The 19,099-nt window shown below is 45.6% G+C and overlaps 1 protein-coding gene across 3 annotated transcripts in view; it reads right to left on the bottom strand.

Annotated features, from left to right (window-relative positions):
- LOC139750447 (polypeptide N-acetylgalactosaminyltransferase 2-like) overlaps positions 1–19,099 on the bottom strand; it is a 380,066-nt gene that overhangs the window by 276,858 nt on the left and 84,109 nt on the right. The window contains exon 2 of one of the 3 annotated variants that reach the window (XM_071665260.1): positions 10,085–10,111. The exons of the other annotated variants lie outside the window; for them this stretch is intronic. Within the exon in view, the coding sequence (XP_071521361.1) occupies positions 10,085–10,111 (27 nt within the window). The remainder of the gene's footprint in view (positions 1–10,084; positions 10,112–19,099) is intronic. 3 annotated transcript variants of the gene reach the window in all.

A 19,099-nucleotide genomic window follows, 5' to 3' on the forward strand; every position in this document is an offset into this window, starting at 1 on the left:
AAATACTTCATGGCGGTCTCCCTAGAATTCGCCACCGTCGAACTCATGGGGTGAAATCATGCCCAACACAGGCAGGATGGTCCCGGCCGGAGACATGCCCAACACAGGCAGGAAGGTCCCGGCCGGGGACATGCCCAACACAGGCAGAAAGGTCCCGGTCGGGGACATGCCCAACACAGACAGGAAGGTCCCGGTCGGCGACATGCCCAACACAGGCAGGAAGGTCCCGGTCGGGGACACGCCCAACACAGGCAGGAAGGTCCCGGTCGGCGACATGCCCAACACAGGCAGGAAGGTCCCGGTCGGGGACACGCCCAACACAGGCAGGAAGGTCCCGGTCGGCGGCATGCCCAACACAGGCAGGAAGGTCCCGGTCGGGGACACGCCCAACACAGGCAGGAAGGTCCCGGTCGGGGACACGCCCAACACAGGCAGGAAGGTCCCGGCCGGGGACACGCCCAACACAGGCAGGAAGGTCCCGGCCGGGGACACGCCCAACACAGGCAGGAAGGTCCCGGTCGGGGACACGCCCAACACAGGCAGGAAGGTCCCGGCCGGGGACATGCCCAACACAGGCAGGATGTGAACACCATTAAAGCTGCTTTGTGACTCCAAGCTGAGCCTCCTAGAGGCAGCACCAGCAGCAGGATCAGCAAGTCTAACATTGTCCCCCCAAGTTTCCGTCGCTGGTCATGGCCACCTTCATCTACGATGGGCCGTACCTTCCTCCACCACACTACCGGGAGGGAATGCTAGCGGGCTTAAGCTAGAGGGAAGTGGCTTTGTTTGAAACAGGTTTCCCCACGTGTCCTGCATCAAGCGTGCGTCCGCAGAGAACACGTCCCTTCTGATGGTAGGAGAGAACCGCTGTGGGTGGGAGAGAGGCGACCGCCGCTCAATGAAGGCATGGTAACACCGCAGAATGTCTCCACCTCCTCTTGGGTAAGACGATTCCTCTGTCACGTGCGACGCTCATATCAAATAATTAAAAGGCACGACCATTAAGCATTCTGTGTGTGGTTGGTACGTCATGGCGTGAGACTATATCCTCACCACCCACCACCAGGGGCGGGGGCGTGTGCGTGTAACTAACACGAATATGAATAATACACAAGGCCTAATGACGACCTGTGTTCCATGTGTTCACCTCCACTCCTTCCTGTCACCACCCTGAAGGTCTGTAGTAAATCAAGTTTGTTCAAGAAGACAAAGATTTATGTACAAGAATGTCTGGCGAACACCCGCTGATTTTAAAACACGTTTGACATGCTATCTAGGAATGGACTGTTAGAAAAAAAAATATATATTCAAAACATTAACGTGTTCTACCCCAGCTCGTTTGATAGATAAGTGGCAACAATATCCAGGGACTTTCACAACTCTGCTTTCTAACAGTTAGTTCAGACAAGACACCGGTACACAACAACCCGGCACATTCTAACGCTGGACCAGTTAACGTGATGAAGTGTGATATCTGTCCCAGCTACAACACCCCAAAATGGCACCCATCAGCAGACCTGGGAGAGACATAGAGAGGCTTGCTCATGTGCCGGGGGGTTCGTCTCTTCATGAAAGTTGCTCCAACTTGATTCATCGTCATACAGGGTGCTGACTGCTCCGATATGTAGGAGGGTGGGTTCCGGCCTCAGTGACCAGCACAACCTCTCTCTCTCTCTCTCTCTCTCTCTCTCTCTCTCTCTCTCTCTCTCTCTCTCTCTCTCTCTCTCTCTCTCTCTCTCTCTCTCTCTCTTCTGGAGATATCAGTCTGGATGTCCTTCCCGAGGGCTGGCGCCTTGCGTGCCCCGCCGCCCCCACCTCCTTCGCCATGAGCTACGCAGTACCCGGGGGAGTAAGCCACTGCGTCAAATGATTCCCATACGGCCGCTGACAACCCAAGGGTGAGCTGAGCTACTGTACTGCCTCGTCTCTTTCTTTCCCACCACCGATAAGCTTCAGCATTCTCCATCTTGCCTAGTCCTTCCTAACAGCTGTGACCTGACCCTCTTTAAAACACACAGGTCTCCCACTTTACGAAAACAATTCGAGTATTTCTTGGTGTCATAGTTCTTTATTGAAGTGTCTCGTCTATAAAGGAAGCCTTCAGGGGAAAAGAAAATATAAAATAAAATAATGTCACATTCTACGTCGTATACGATCCCATCTCCAATATAGATCACAGCTTTATGTACTAGACTGTATAAAACTTCTATACCATCACAGTCTGAATATAGACTATAGCAAAGTAAACCAAAACACTACGAGTCAAACCTTCACAATCTTTCTATACCATCCAGCCAAGTCGAATACAGCTGACTGTATCGGGGTAAACAAGGGACTTCCCACTAAACCACTACAGTAAACTCCCCAACAATATCCCACTACATCTGAGGTATTAACAAGGGCAATGTACTCCACGTCACGTTACCAGAGGTCACTGTACACCAGGTGTACACATGGTACTATTGGAAATAATGAACCTGTTAAACTTGTACTGTAAACTTTGATGATGAAGTCTGCCTGTAAGTGAGTGTTATCATATTTTTCTTGAATTGCTGCGCCTGAGGGAACGACCTCTGAGACCCGGGGGAAAGACCCCAGAGACCCGGAGCAAACGACCCCAGAGACCCGGGGGAACGACCCTGGAGCAAGACGAAACGATCCCCCAGGGGACCAGAGGTTACGACCCTGGAGTACGACGGTATAACCTTTGGGTATGATGGCCTGGAAGTTCATCTGACCTTTACCGGTTTGGTGAAAGGCCAAGGCATCGTGCTTGAGGGTCGTACCGTCGTGCTCAAGGATCGTAACGTCGTGCTCAAGGATCGTACCGTCGTGCTCAAGGATCGTACCGTCGTGCTGAAGGGTCGTACCGTCGTGCTCAAGGGTCGTACCGTCGTGCTCAAGGATCGTACCGTCGTGCTCAAGGATCGTAACGTCGTGCTCAAGGATCGTACCGTCGTGCTCAAGGATCGTTCAGTCGTGCTCAAGGGTCGTACCGTCGTGCTCAAGGATCATACCGTCGTGCTCAAAGGTCGTTCAGTCGTGCTCAAGGATCGTACCGTCGTGCTCAAGGATCGTACCGTCGTGCTCAAGGGTCGTACCGTCGTGCACAAGGATCGTACCGTCGTGCTCAATTTTTCGTATCTATCTCCAAAAAAATAATTTCCTTTAAAACCTCATTATATGGAGTATTTCTCATGCAACATAAAAATCTGGGGTTAAAATATAGTTTGGTCGTCTGTATGACCTTTAATTAAGCTGCTACATGAAAATATTTTCAAAGTATTACCTGATCATGGAAAAATACTCGTTATATGAAAGTTTTAAGGTAATCGATTTTCCTGAAAAAAAAAAAACTATTACCTGCAATTTTTCGTATTTTTCTTAGATAAATAGATTTCCTTCAAAACCTCCTTGTAAGGAGTATACTTCATGATGAATACAAATCTGGGTTTAGGATATCGTTTCGTCGTCTTTATGATCTTTAATTAAGCTGTAAAATGAAGATATTTCTAAAGTATTATCTGATCATTACCATTGTATTTACTGGGTATCTATCGGTACCTGAGAGCATTATGGTATATTTTCCATGATTACTTCAAGTATAGAACTATTTGAATATGCTAAGTTTCAATTTTGAAATAAATAGATTTTTGGGCTGAAAAATACCCTGAACTATTACCTACAATATTTCTACTTTTTCTCAGAAAAATAGATTTCCTTTAAAACGTCATCATAAGAAATACTTTTCCATGATTATTTCAATTATAGAAGTGTTTGAATATGCCATGTTTCAACTTTGAAATAAAAAGTTTTTTGAGCTGAAAAATACCCTGAACTATTACCTGCCATTTTTAGTATTTTTCTCAAAAAAATAGGTTTCCTTGAAGATATCTTTAAAGTATTATCTGATCATTAGCGTTGTATTTACAAGGTATCTATAGGTAACTGAGAACATTATGGTAGGTTTTCCATGATTATCTTAAGTACAGAATTGTTTGAATAAGCTTTTCTTTACCACACGTTCTTCTCACGCTGTCATTACTCAATCGATCAAACCACCTCACACCACATATTGTTCTCGAGCACTTTATTTCCAACACATCCACTCACCTCCGTACAACCCTATCTATAGCCTATGCCTTGAAACCATATAACATTGTTGGAACTACTATTCCTTCAAACATACCCACTATTGTTCTCCGAGTCTGAATACGTACATGTGCACATATGTATATGTTTGTGTATGTCTATGTATATGTATGTATATGTGGGTGTATGGGCGGTTATGCGTATATATGTGTATATGAGATGATGGGCCGTTCTTCGCCTGTTTCCTGGCGCTTCCTCGCTGACGCGGGAAACGGTGATCGAGTATTATTATTATTATTATTATTATTATTATCATTATTATCATTATTATTATTATTATCATTATCATTATAATAATAATAATAATAATAATAATAATAATAATAATTATATATATATTTTCAGTGTTGTAAATGGAAATGGTGAAGAGCTTGTAGATTTATGTGCTGAAAAAGGACTGATGATTGGGAATACCTGGTTTAAAAAGCGAGATATACATAAGTATACTTATGTAAGTAGGAGAGATGGCCAGAGAGCGTTATTGGATTACGTGTTAATTGACAGGCGTGCGAAAGAGAGACTATTGGATGTTAATGTGCTGAGAGGTGCAACTGGAGGGATGTCTGATCATTATCTTGTGGAGGCTAAGGTGAAGATTTGTATGGGTTTTCAGAAAAGAAGAGTGAATGTTGGGGTGAAGAGGGTGGTGAGAGTAAGTGAGCTTGAGAAGGAGACCTGTGTGAGGAAGTACCAGGAGAGACTGAGTACAGAATGGAAAAAGGTGAGAACAATGGAAGCAAGGGGAGTGGGGGAGGAATGGGATGTATTTAGGGAATCAGTGATGGATTGCGCAAAAGATGCTTGTGGCATGAGAAGAGTGGGAGGTGGGTTGATTAGAAAGGGTAGTGAGTGGTGGGATGAAGAAGTAAGAGTATTAGTGAAAGAGAAGAGAGAGGCATTTGGACGATTTTTGCAGGGAAAAAATGCAATTGAGTGGGAGATGTATAAAAGAAAGAGACAGGAGGTCAAGAGAAAGGTGCAAGAGGTGAAAAAAAGGGCAAATGAGAGTTGGGGTGAGAGAGTATCATTAAATTTTAGGGAGAATAAAAAGATGTTCTGGAAGGAGGTAAATAAAGTGCGTAAGACAAGGGAGCAAATGGGAACTTCAGTGAAGGGCGCAAATGGGGAGGTGATAACAAGTAGTGGTGATGTGAGAAGGAGATGGAGTGAGTATTTTGAAGGTTTGTTGAATGTGTTTGATGATAGAGTGGCAGATATAGGGTGTTTTGGTCGAGGTGGTGTGCAAAGTGAGAGGGTTAGGGAAAATGATTTGGTAAACAGAGAAGAGGTAGTGAAAGCTTTGCGGAAGATGAAAGCCGGCAAGGCAGCAGGTTTGGATGGTATTGCAGTGGAATTTATTAAAAAAGGGGGTGACTGTATTGTTGACTGGTTGGTAAGGTTATTTAATGTATGTATGACTCATGGTGAGGTGCCTGAGGATTGGCGGAATGCGTGCATAGTGCCATTGTACAAAGGCAAAGGGGATAAGAGTGAGTGCTCAAATTACAGAGGTATAAGTTTGTTGAGTATTCCTGGTAAATTATATGGGAGGGTATTGATTGAGAGGGTGAAGGCATGTACAGAGCATCAGATTGGGGAAGAGCAGTGTGATTTCAGAAGTGGTAGAGGATGTGTGGATCAGGTGTTTGCTTTGAAGAATGTATGTGAGAAATACTTAGAAAAGCAAATGGATTTATATGTAACATTTATGGATCTGGAGAAGGCATATGATAGAGTTGATAGAGATGCTCTGTGGAAGGTATTAAGAATATATGGTGTGGGAGGAAAGTTGTTAGAAGCAGTGAAAAGTTTTTATCAAGGATGTAAGGCATGTGTACGTGTAGGAAGAGAGGAAAGTGATTGGTTCTCAGTGAATGTAGGTTTGCGGCAGGGGTGTGTGATGTCTCCATGGTTGTTTAATTTGTTTATGGATGGGGTTGTTAGGGAGGTAAATGCAAGAGTTTTAGAAAGAGGGGCAAGTATGAAGTCTGTTGGGGATGAGAGAGCTTGGGAAGTGAGTCAGTTGTTGTTCGCTGATGATACAGCGCTGGTGGCTGATTCATGTGAGAAACTGCAGAAGCTGGTGACTGAGTTTGGTAAAGTGTGTGGAAGAAGAAAGTTAAGAGTAAATGTGAATAAGAGCAAGGTTATTAGGTACAGTAGGGTTGAGGGTCAAGTCAATTGGGAGGTGAGTTTGAATGGAGAAAAACTGGAGGAAGTGAAGTGTTTTAGATATCTGGGAGTGGATCTGGCAGCGGATGGAACCATGGAAGCGGAAGTGGATCATAGGGTGGGGGAGGGGGCGAAAATTCTGGGGGCCTTGAAGAATGTGTGGAAGTCGAGAACATTATCTCGGAAAGCAAAAATGGGTATGTTTGAAGGAATAGTGGTTCCAACAATGTTGTATGGTTGCGAGGCGTGGGCTATGAATAGAGTTGTGCGCAGGAGGATGGATGTGCTGGAAATGAGATGTTTGAGGACAATGTGTGGTGTGAGGTGGTTTGATCGAGTGAGTAACGTAAGGGTAAGAGAGAAGTGTGGAAATAAAAAGAGCGTGGTTGAGAGAGCAGAAGAGGGTGTTTTGAAGTGGTTTCGGCACATGGAGAGGATGAGTGAGGAAAGATTGACCAAGAGGATATATGTGTCGGAGGTGGAGGGAGCAAGGAGAAGAGGGAGACCAAATTGGAGGTGGAAAGATGGAGTGAAAAAGATTTTGAGTGATCGGGGCCTGAACATGCAGGAGGGTGAAAGGAGGGCAAGGAATAGAGTGAATTGGAGCGATGTGGTATACCGGGGTTGACGTGCTGTCAGTGGATTGAATCAAGGCATGTGAAGCGTCTGGGGTAAACCATGGAAAGCTGTGTAGGTATGTATATTTGCGTGTGTGGACGTATGTATATACATGTGTATGGGGGGGGGTTGGGCCATTTCTTTCGTCTGTTTCCTTGCGCTACCTCGCAAACGCGGGAGACAGCGACAAAGTATAAAAAAATATATATATATATATATATATATATATATATATATATATATATATATATATATATATATATATATACCTAACTCAAGAGTATGTACCTCAACATGTATCCGTCCGTCAATCTGTATCTTCCACAAGTCGCGGCAGCTCGGGCCGCTGTAAGGAAATAATGTGTTGAGGACGACTAAAGATGACCCAGACCAATCCTCTGACCTTTCTGTACCAGCAGCGACTACACCTACACCCACCCATCCACCAGCCAGGTGTACCACCCTGGGACTACACCTACACCTAACCATCTACCCTGCCAAAGCAGGTGTAGCACCCTGGGACTACATCTACACTAACCCACCCACCCACCAGCTAGGTGTAGCACCTTGGGACTACTCCTAAACCCACCTATCCTGCCAGGCAGGTGTAGCACCCGAGGACCAAACCTACTCCTAGCCAACTAGCCAGGTATAGTGTGAGTTCCATCTTCATCATTATCATTTACGCCATTAACCAATCAAGGCTTGGGCATTGAAAGATATATCCTTAAAGACAAAGATATGCAAAGCAATATAAAGGAATACATCGGAAAGATACATCGTCACGCAGGCTGTCCACCAGAAAAAATCGAAAAAGCATGACTAACATTTACTCAGCAGTACAAAACAACGTATATAAGAGAAAACCAAGATATTTCGAAGCATTAGTCCAAAACATATATCCCAACCGAACCTCTCCTAAAATTAGGTGTTTCCCTAGTCTGAGGCTCTTCAGGTCTATTTTCCTTTTATTTCTTTTCTCTTTTTCGGAATAATGATTTGGATCCACGCTATTTCGGAATGAAGTGGTGACCCAGACAATAGGTGTGTAGTAATGTATCCATGATACATGTAGGGGTGTACCTTTACACCTTTAAAGACGCGAGTACGTATGTAAACACATATTCACACATACAGAGAGACAGAGAAGCGTGGAAACTCTAGATGTGCGTCCCTCCAGTGTGTCGCCTTCTGCCTTGGTGCAGCAACAAGTTTGTCCCGGATCATGTTCCCCGGCCACCCTCCTCCCATGCCCCACCACCTGACCTTGCTGAGGCCGGTTTTCCACAATCACTGTTCACACCGTCCGTAAGCCCCCTCGGCCGGCCGGCCAGGCTGCTAGCAGCAGCAGATGCGTTAGGCTACACCCCCGAGCTGGGCGAACGAAGCCATCAGGAACCTACCACCATTATATTTCCAAGTGAATGTTCTGAGCTGTCCTCACTATGAGGACGATGATACACTCATTACAGTGTAGGAGAATATTGATGCTGACGATGTTTTAACAATGTTACGCCAACTCGTGAATTTCCGACATTGCCTGGGACGAAAAGCGAGCAAAATCGATAACACTGTCAAGACCAAGAATGCCTCGAGTACATTAGGACAGGGCAATGACCACGATTGGTTCACCACATACTGATCAACACCGCTGTAGCTCTGGATTCCTGGACGGTCAATAGACTACGACTACCATATTGTCATATATTTCTCATCTGCCGCGGGAGTGGGGTACAACATCACGACACAAATTAACAGGTGATGAAACAGCATACGAAAAATAAATAAATGTTCCAGTTCACAGTACTGAGGGTAGAGGATTTTTTTCTTCATATTTAGTAAGTTACACAAATCAACTTTATGATACATGCCTAGTTAGAACATGAAGTTACGTATTCGGACATTATCATATGAAAATGAAAGGTAGTATATGAGATTTATGTTTGGTTCAGGTAGATGATACTCTTCATACAGTCTATTATCAGCAAATTTATATTTCAAAATCATATCGGTCCTTTGCTATTTATGTACGTATACAGCATGACACACACACACACACACACACACACACAAAATTAATCCATGCAAGTCACGCAACGTACTGGTAGTAATTGTGATACAGGATGGCATTTTCGCGTCCTCTACGTTCCCAAAGGACAGCGGGAAATACAGTTCAAAAAGCGAAATCGTCCCCTCGATATCAGGGCGCCTAGTCCCTGTATAATAGCGCGCAGGGGTGGATGCTCTCGCTTTGTACAAGGTCACAGTCACCTATACGTGGAAAAGAAGACGAAACTGATGGAATTATAAAGATTTTCAACGTAAAATGAAAACATTCTTACCATTCTTCCTCAAGCTAAACCGTCCTGGATATCTTCAAAGGAATTCTAGTACATGTAACAACTCCTTGATGGCAACACACACTCGGAGCGGTTGCTGAGCGAGACGTTTGAAGGATCTGAGTCTGGTAGGCGATAGGTCGTCGCTCCCCCCACCCCCAACACACACACACACACACACACACACACAACCCTGCCCCACTGACCGGTAATCCTGTGATGGAGCCGCGCCCTCCGGAGGAGTTCAAATATTGAAATTTTAATTAAGGAAGGTGTCTAATTACACGAGGGAAGATATATCTCCTTACCAACCAAGGAAAACGAGGAGGAATGTGCGGTTGATCATCATTGGAAGTCGCATCGCTCCACGCTGTTTCCCCCGCCAACCTCAGTCTCGGGTTTTCCTCACGTGTGTCGCGCGTTACGTCACCGCAGCGACGCAGTCGCAAACTGACCCATTAACCGAATCTGAACGAAACTCTTTGAAATGCAGTTCTTTGGACAACGTTGTTTATCAACACGCGAGTGAAAAGCGACAGTAAGTAGTGTCAAGGGAAAGAAAAAAAAGTATCATATATCATCTTTTTTCATCATGACGAAATCTTAACTTGTATCTGAATATTAGCTGCCGGTTTATTTTTTTTATTTTCTCAGGGACGATCGTTGTATTCTGGTTTACGCAGCCGTAGCAATATAGATCGAGATGGCAACCTTGAGGTACCACCCAGTCGGAGGCTCCGCCCAGGAGCGTTATAATGACCACACCAACCCCCCCACATACACCTTACACTCTCACTACTGACCTGATGTATAAGGGGTACTTCGTCTTCCTGTAAAACGTTAACATATATAATCATGAAAGTACAAAGAACATGAAATATAATTACAATAATTGTAATCGAATGCTATTAAAGATAATGATAAAACACAGTATGCATTTCTTGGCAATGAATGGGCATAATAAAATAAGGAATAGAGTGAATTGCAACAATGTGGTTATACCGGGGTCGACGTGCTGTCAACGGATTGACCCAGGGCATGTGAAGCGCCTGGGGTAAACCATGGAAAGGTCCGTGAGGCCTGGATGTGGAAAAGGAGCTGTGGTTTCGGTGCATTACACATGACAGATAGAGACTGAGTGTGAACGAATGTGGCCTTTTTTCCTTGTCTATTCCTGGCGCTGCCTCGCTGAAGGAGGGGGGGATGCAATTTCATGTGTGGCGAGGTGGCGACCAATTGATGAAAGCAGCAAGTATGAATATGTACATGTGTATATATGTATGTCTTTGTGTATGTACATGTATGTATACGTTGAAATGTATACGTAAGTATATGTGCGTGTGTGGGCGTTTATTTATATACATATGTATGTGGGTGGATTGGGCCATTCCTCGTCCGTTTCCTTGCGCTACCTTGCTAACACATTAGAAAGCGATTATGTATATATATATATATATATATATATATATATATATATATATATATTAGCCGTTACCAACCTTAATGAGGTAACATGACTATTAACAGCCCAAAAGAAAAAGTTCCCGCAGGAGGCTAATTATTTGCGGGAGATCCATAGAATCCTTCCCTGTGGAGAACACTACGTAAGTGCGCGTTCCACTGTGCTACTGTCTCATACTCGTATGCCTCTGGGCTTGACAGGTGCGATCGTTTGGTTCTGGGACCTCACCTTACCTTACGTATACCTTACGATGGTATGGGAGGTCTTCTACCCCCACAGCTGGGTCTGGGACCTTACCTTACCTTATGTATACCTTACGATGGTTTGGGAGGTCTTCTACCCCCACAGCTGGGTCTGGCATCTTACCTTACCTTACGTATACCTTACGATGGTATGGGAGGTCTTTCTACCCCCACAGCTGGGTCTGGGACCTTCCCTTACCTTACGTATACCTTACGATGGTTTGGGAGGTCTTCTACCCCCACGGTTGGGTCTGGGACCTTACTTTACGTATGCCTTACGATGGTTTGGGAGGTCTTCTACCCCCACGGCTGGGTCTGGGAGCTTACTTTACCTTACGTATGCCTTACGATGGTTTGGGAGGTCTTCTATCCCCACAGCTGGGATCTGGGACCTTACCTTACCTTACGTATACCTTACGATGGTTTGGGAGGTCTTCTACCCCCACAGCTGGGTCTGGGACCTTACCTTACCTTACGTTTACCTTACGATGGTTTGGGAGGTCTTCTACCCCCACAGCTGGGTCCGGGACCTTACCTTACCTTACGTATACCTTACGATGGTTTGGGAGGTCTTCTACCCCCACAGCCGGGTCTGGGACCTTACCTTACCTTACGTTTACCTTACGATGGTTTGGGAGGTCTTCTACCCCCACAGCTGGGTCTGGGACCTTACCTAACCCTACGTATACCTTACGATAGTTTGGGAGGTCTTCTACCCCCACAGCTGGGTCCGGGACTTTACCTTACCTTACGTATACCTTACGATGGTTTGGGAGGTCTTCTACCCCCACAGCTAGGTCTGGGACCTTACCTTACGTATACCTTACGATGGTTTGGGAGGTCTTCTACCCCCACAGCTGGGTCTGGGACCTTACCTTAAGTATACCGTACGATGGTTTGGGAGGTCTTCTAACCCCACAGCTGGGTCTGGGACCTTACCTTGCCTTACGTATACCATACGATGGTTTGGGAGGTGGTCTTCTACCCCCACAGCTAGATCTGGGAAACTCACGTCGTGCACAGCACTACGTTACGTTACCTTCACCAATATATGTCTCAAAAGACATCGTTTTGACACCAGTGAGTCGGCCTTTGGCCAGGGGACTCCAGACTGACACCACCGAGTCAGTCTTGGCTTTGGCTTTTAAAACTCCAGTCTTAACACCAGTGAATCAGCCTTGGGACTAATGGTTACATTTCTCCCCTCCTGACGAAGCAGCATCGGTCAGTTCTATACAACGACTTCGGATGCGACGATATGACCCACTGTGCGAGATGTGACGCAACGCACGACGGCGTACGCAACGTGACGCATGGCGTAACAAGCAGTAGAACAGAAAGGATGTAAGTAACACACATTTCCAACTACAGCTTCATCTGAGGTGTGTGTGTGTGTGTGTGTGTGTGTGTGTGTGTGTGTGTGTGTAACAAGACACGAGTCAGGTAGACCTTCGTGTGTCAGGATGAACCATCTGCGCCCAAGTAACTACCCACTATAATATATACAGCCTCCCAACTGATTTTTTTTTTTTTTCCTCCTCCCCAGCTGCTCCCCAAATCAAGGGTCATCAGTGGAATTCGCACTACCCACCCCCGCCTCCCCACATGCCCTCACACTCCGCAGTTTACACGTTTTCTATACCAGTCAACAACGGCGTCACTCTGAGCTCTTTCCCTCAGCCACCATGTCTTATTTTATCCTCTATCTCTGCGCTTACTTTACGTCGCGTCACTTTCACCCTCTCACCCATCCCAGGTGTGTCTACAGTGGCTGGGGGTTACACTCCACGCTTCAACCACGTTAACACCTGACCACTACTGGAGTTGAATGTCTTTACTCCGTCATAATATCGTAATATTTTAGAATATATATATATATATATATATATATATATATATATATATATATATATATATATATATATATCAGCCCTGGGGATAGGGGATTAAGAATACTTCCCACGTATTCTCTGCGTGTCGTAGAAGGCGACTACAAGGGGAGGGAGCGGGGGGCTGGAAATCCTCCCCTCTCTTTTTTTTTTTTTAATTTTCCAAAAGAAGGAACAGAGGGGGCCAGGTAAGGATATTCCAAAAAAGGCCCAGTCCTCTGTTCCTAACGCTACCTCGCTAGCGCGGGAAATGGCGAAGTTTAAAAGAAAGAATATATATATATATATATATATATATATATATATATATATATATATATATATATATCAGCCCTGGGGATAGGGGAGAAAGAATACATCCGACGTAATCTCTGCGTGTCGTAGAAGGGGACTAAAAGGGGAAGGAGCGGGGGCTGGAAATCCTCCCCTCCAGTTTTTAGTTTCCCAAAAGAAGGAACAGAGAAGGGGCCAAGTGAGGATATTCCCTCTAAGGCTCAGAGAGAGAGAGAGAGAGAGAGAGAGAGAGAGAGAGAGAGAGAGAGAGAGAGAGACTGTCTGCGTTTTATTATTTAAGTCTTATGAGAAGTGAGTCTAAGCTCATATTCCCCGGTCTTTTTACTTTGTGTGTGTGTGTGTGTGTATTCCTCCCTCTCTTTTTTTTCTACTCGTATATTTAGCTAACTAATAATCTCTCATATTTTCTGCAGTGATCGCGTCACATCCCACCAGCAAGTGCTCGCTGTCCAGCACTCCCGCCCACCATCCTGGTAACATATCAACCCCAAAGCCACAATCGTCACAATAGCCCGGCACACACGTGGCTGTTCCCGTGAGGGGAGGCACACCCCACCTCACGCGTTCCCCGCACACAACACACCATGACTCAGGAGACGACACTTCTGCATGATCCAAGGTATGACACGATCCTGACTGATCATTAATGTGGATCATTAGCGTGTCATATTCAACGACTAGAGAAGACCGAGAATAACGTGTCAGATCTATACAAAAGGGGCTTTGTTGGTGTAATATATTTATTGGTTAGAGAGGCATGATTAACATGCTGAATAAAATGATCGTACAGAGAGACGAGGATTACCATGGTAAGTCTATAGTTTTAATAAGCAAGTAGCGATACGAAAAGAAGTGCTTCATTCCACTAGCCAATGGAATAATTCAACCGTCTTGACCACACTAACCACTGGAATAATCCAACCGTTCTTCATCACACTAACCACTGGAATAATCCAATCGTTCTTCATCACACTAACCACTGGAATAATCCAACCGTTCTTCCTCACACTAACCACTGGAGCAACGCTTTACGCAAGTTTGTGGACCACTGTTCAAAGTACAAGATGATGAAGGCATGCATGCCTCAAGGTCACTGTCCCTCACCGCCCCTCGGGAGGGAGGCACGTGGATGAGGAGGACAATGTGTGTAGGTGCCTGGGCGGGTCTGTGTCTCTGGGTATAAAAAGAGGAGGGAAGCGTGCACCGCCCCCCGGCAGATCACTTCATCATCATCACGAACACCTCAGCTATCATGCACACATCATCAGGAAAACAAACTAAGACCACATGCACCTATGTCCACACACACACACAATTTATATATATATATATATATATATATATATATATATATATATCCCTGGGGATAGGGGAGGAAGAATACTTCCCACGTATTCCCTGCGTGTCGTAGAAGGCGACTAAAAGGGGGGGGGGGGGGAGCGGGTGGCTGGAAATCCTCCCCTCTCGTTTTTTTTCAATTTTCCAAAAGAAGGAACAGAGAAGGGGGCCAGGTGAGGATATTCCCTCTAAGGCCCAGTCCTCTGTTCTTAACGCTACTTCGCTAATGCGGGAAATGGCGAATAGTATGAAAGAAAAAAAAAAATATATATATATATATATATATATATATATATATATATATATATATATATATAGATAGATAGATAGATAGATAGATAGACAGACAGATAGATAGATAGATAGATAGATAGATAGATAGACAGCTTGGGAGAGGGAGAGAGAGAGAGAGAGAGAGAGAGAGAGAGAGAGAGAGAGAGAGAGAGAGAGAGAGAGAGAGAGAGAGAGAGAGAGAGAGAGAGAGAGAGAGACTTAACAAAACATTTGGTTGACAGCCATGATAATAATTTCTGTGTGCGAAAGCAAAAGGATGTTTTCATATATTTCTCTGTCTGTGCTGCACTGCACTCGGCCCACATCATCCCCCAGCCCCCCAAAGCTAGCTAACGTTTAGCAGTCAATGGTTCTTCATTTTGATCTTTTGGCCTCGATACCTCAACCCGCTGGAGGTGTTGGTATACAATTCTTTGTTCGTACAAACCAGGACTGATCTGTCTCAGTTGTCATCATCATGGAGTCTTAACTGGCTCCGACCAAGGCTTACCTTTGAACTTCTGACCCCATAAACAAAACACTCGAAGCTATTTCCATACTTCCCACCCCTAAGCACCCTCCTGACGCCTCACAACACACCTGACACCTCCCTGACCACGTTTCATCACTTCCAACAGTTCTCCACCCCTGCTTCATCACTTCCAACAGTTCTCCACCCCTGCTTCATCACTTCGAACACTTCTCCACCCCTGCTTCATCACTTCCAACACTTCCCCACCCCTGCTTCATCACTTCCAACACTTCCCCACCCCTGCTTCATCACTTCCAACACTTTCCCCACCCCTGCTTCATCACTTCCAACACTCCCCCACCCCTGCTTCATCACTTCCAACACTCCCCCACCCCTGCTTCATCACTTCCAACACTTCCCCACCCCTGCTTCATCACTTCCAACACTTCCCCACCCCTGCTTCATCACTTCCAACACTCCCCCACCCCTGCTTCATCACTTCCAACACTTCCCCACCCCTGCTTCATCACTTCCAACACTTCCCCACCCCTGCTCCATCACTTCCAACAGTTCTCCACCCCTGCTTCATCACTTCCAACAGTTCTCCACCCCTGCTTCATCACTTCCAACACTTCCCCACCCCTGCTCCATCACTTCCAACACTTCCCCACCCCTGCTCCATCACTTCCAACACTTCCCCACCCCTGCTCCATCACTTCCAACACTTCCCCACCCCTGCTCCATCACTTCCAACACTTCCCCACCCCTGCTCCATCACTTCCAACACTTCCCCACCCCTGCTCCATCACTTCCAACACTTCCCCGCCCCTGCTCTATCACTTCCAACACTTCCCCACCCCTGCTCCATCACTTCCAACACTTCCCCGCCCCTGCTCCATCACTTCCAACACTTCCCCACCCCAGCTCCATCACTTCTAACAGCTACTCATTCCGAACCCCAATACCTGCAGCGCTATAAAACCTACAAATGTCCCTCGACATTCTTCCAGCTCTTGCCCAGTACTTCCAACTTGGATAACATCATCAAGTTCGAACTTCGAACTTACGGAATGGCTGAGAGAATGATAACCAGTGTGTGTGTGTGTGTGTGTGTGTGTGTGTGTGTGTGTGTGTGTGTGTGTGTGTGTGTGACAACATACATCTATCTATACACGAGGAGAAAGCTTTAAGCTCTTGAAGCCTCACTTCTTAACCCAACACAATCCTTCACACAAACCCTTGGAATCCAATGCTATTAATATTCAGAGAGACTCGAGAAATATCCCAACATCATTAAGTTTCCCCCTGGCAAGGTCGTCTTCTTGGCCCAGCAGGTTCCACACACGTCCGCTCTGCGCCTGCTGGTGATGCGTTTCCCTCCGTCCCACCCGCCAGACGCTTTCCTCCTCCTCCTGTTTCCTGTTGTGTCCTCGAGCGAGGCGGGGGTTCTCTTGTCTTCTCTTCTTTCAGGGAACTCTCGCCCTCGTAACTCATTCTTCCTCATTCTGGCTCGGCTCTTGCCGCAGTCCTTCACACCATCTCCAGCAGTTCCATGTCTTCATCAGAGGTCGAGAGTAAACTGCTGCAGTATACTTTACATTTCCAGCCATTTATGTAACTTTTTTACGGTGTTAGCTGAGACGGCAGGGGTAAATAAATGCCCTAATCCAGGCCATCTCATTTGCGCATTTATTAACCTAAGACAGGTACCCAAATATATACACCACACCCTTAGGGAGGATGAACAGCTGGGTGGACCTTGGGCCGTCTGTTGCAGCCCGTGCATGCATCATGGTCAGTAACGTTAACCACGGAAGTCCATATCTCCTACTGTGATCTCGTGCTAGGTGCACTGTGTACTCTTAGAGTGTACGTGTTCTGAATGAACTTATTTGAATTTTGCGGCCCCCATCTCTTGAACATTCTTGACTATCGTGTATAAATATCAAACTTCTGCATGCCGTCCACATCCACATTTTCATCATTCAGTTCATTTCATTCACATACTAATGTTATACAATGAAAAGTACTTTGTAACACCTTTTCTAACAAGTTTCTTATCTAATCGCTGATTACATCCTCTGGTTGTTATATCCTTACACCTTTCAAAGAACAGTTCATTGTTCACGTTATCAAATTGGTTTAAAAATTCATGGGACATGATCCGATCAACCCTTACTCTTTTTTTTTTTTTCATGGGGGACAAAATTTAGGCTTATCACCTTTCCCTATATAAGTTCTCCGTGCTATTCATGATGCAGTCACCTAACTTTGAAGCACTTTCCAGTTTTGGTCTATTGCACGGTGTGAACACCTTCCTGAACATGTTCTCATCTGTGGACTTTTAATGCTATTCTAATACGTGCCAGCAGACAGTTGGTCTCCTTGATTCTCCTAATGTGGGACTCTGGACACAGGCAAGGGACCATGTCGACTCCCAAGTCTCTCTCACAAGCAGATGCCTGCAGATTCGTGTGTGTGTGTGTGTGTGTGTGTGTTACAGGGAGAGAGTTTTACACTCGTGTAGCCCCGCCTCTTATTCTGGTGTATTTACCAGGTCATAAACTCGTGTATACACACACACATGTACACATCCCAGATGACGCCAGGTACTCCATCATCGACCAGGACGAAGAGGAAGATCAACAGCTGGCTTGGCAAAGATCCGGGTGCCCCATCCGGGATTCGAACCCGGGCGCCATATTTTCGCGGGTTCAACGCTAACTACTACACTACTCTACACTGTATGGGTGCATGTGTGGCCTTTGGCCATAGGCGCTAAACACACGGGAGGATATATATATATATATATATATATATATATATATATATATATATATATATATATATACTGTAAATAACTAAGGACGCATTAGTTAAAAACAAAGTCAATTTGCTCAGCAGCGCCTGGTCCAAATAGATAATTCACCTCCACCTTTTGACCTTTTAGCCAACGCAAGAAAACATGTCAGTGGTTGTCGCGGTTAATTCCTGTGACACAAGCCAGCTTTCTGGGAATCATCCAGAACCTTGCAAGCGACACGACGGGACGCAACGCGGCTAGCAGTTGTTTGTGACGTCACACAGCAACGGCCGGCCAGTAGTCCGACGAGCGCAGAGATACGTTATACCGATCGTTTCTGCGTAACGATAACGAAGACAAGTGATGGCTTATGTGCACTGGAGTAATGTAGTGTAATGGTTCTAGCCACAGTCCCTGTGGTGGTGGTGATTTGAAGTAAGCTCTTAGGCATGACAGTTCGACCACAGAGTACGACGGTACAACCCATGAGCACGTCGGTAAGGCCCTTGAGCACGATGGCACGAACCTGGAGGGTCAGGCCAAAGGGTCGTACCGTCGTGCTCAAGGGTCGTACCGTCGTGCTCAAGGATCGTACCGTCGTGCTCAAGGGTCGTACCGTCGTGCTCAAGGGTCGTACCGTCGTGCTGAAGGATCGTACCGGCGTGCTCAAGGATCGTACCGTCGTGCTCAAGGATCGTACCGTCGTGCTCAAGGGTCGTACCGTCGTGCTCAAGGGTCGTACCGTCGTGCTCAAGGATCGTACCGTCGTGCTCAAGGATCGTACCGTCGTGCTTAAAGATCGTATCGTTGTGCTCAAGTGTTTAACATTTCGTAACACTAGTCCAATGCTACATTTAACTCAATAAAATGATAAAAAATAAAGGTAAAGTTTTTTTTTGCTCTTGCACCGTATAATTATATATATATATATATATATATATATATATATATATATATATATATATATATATATATATATATATATATTTTTTTTTTTTTTTTTTTCGCAGTCTGCCGCGTTTGCGAGGTAGCGCAAGGAAACAGA

This window comes from Panulirus ornatus, chromosome 1 (assembly GCF_036320965.1).
Source record: "Panulirus ornatus isolate Po-2019 chromosome 1, ASM3632096v1, whole genome shotgun sequence".
Lineage (NCBI taxonomy): Eukaryota > Metazoa > Arthropoda > Malacostraca > Decapoda > Palinuridae > Panulirus > Panulirus ornatus.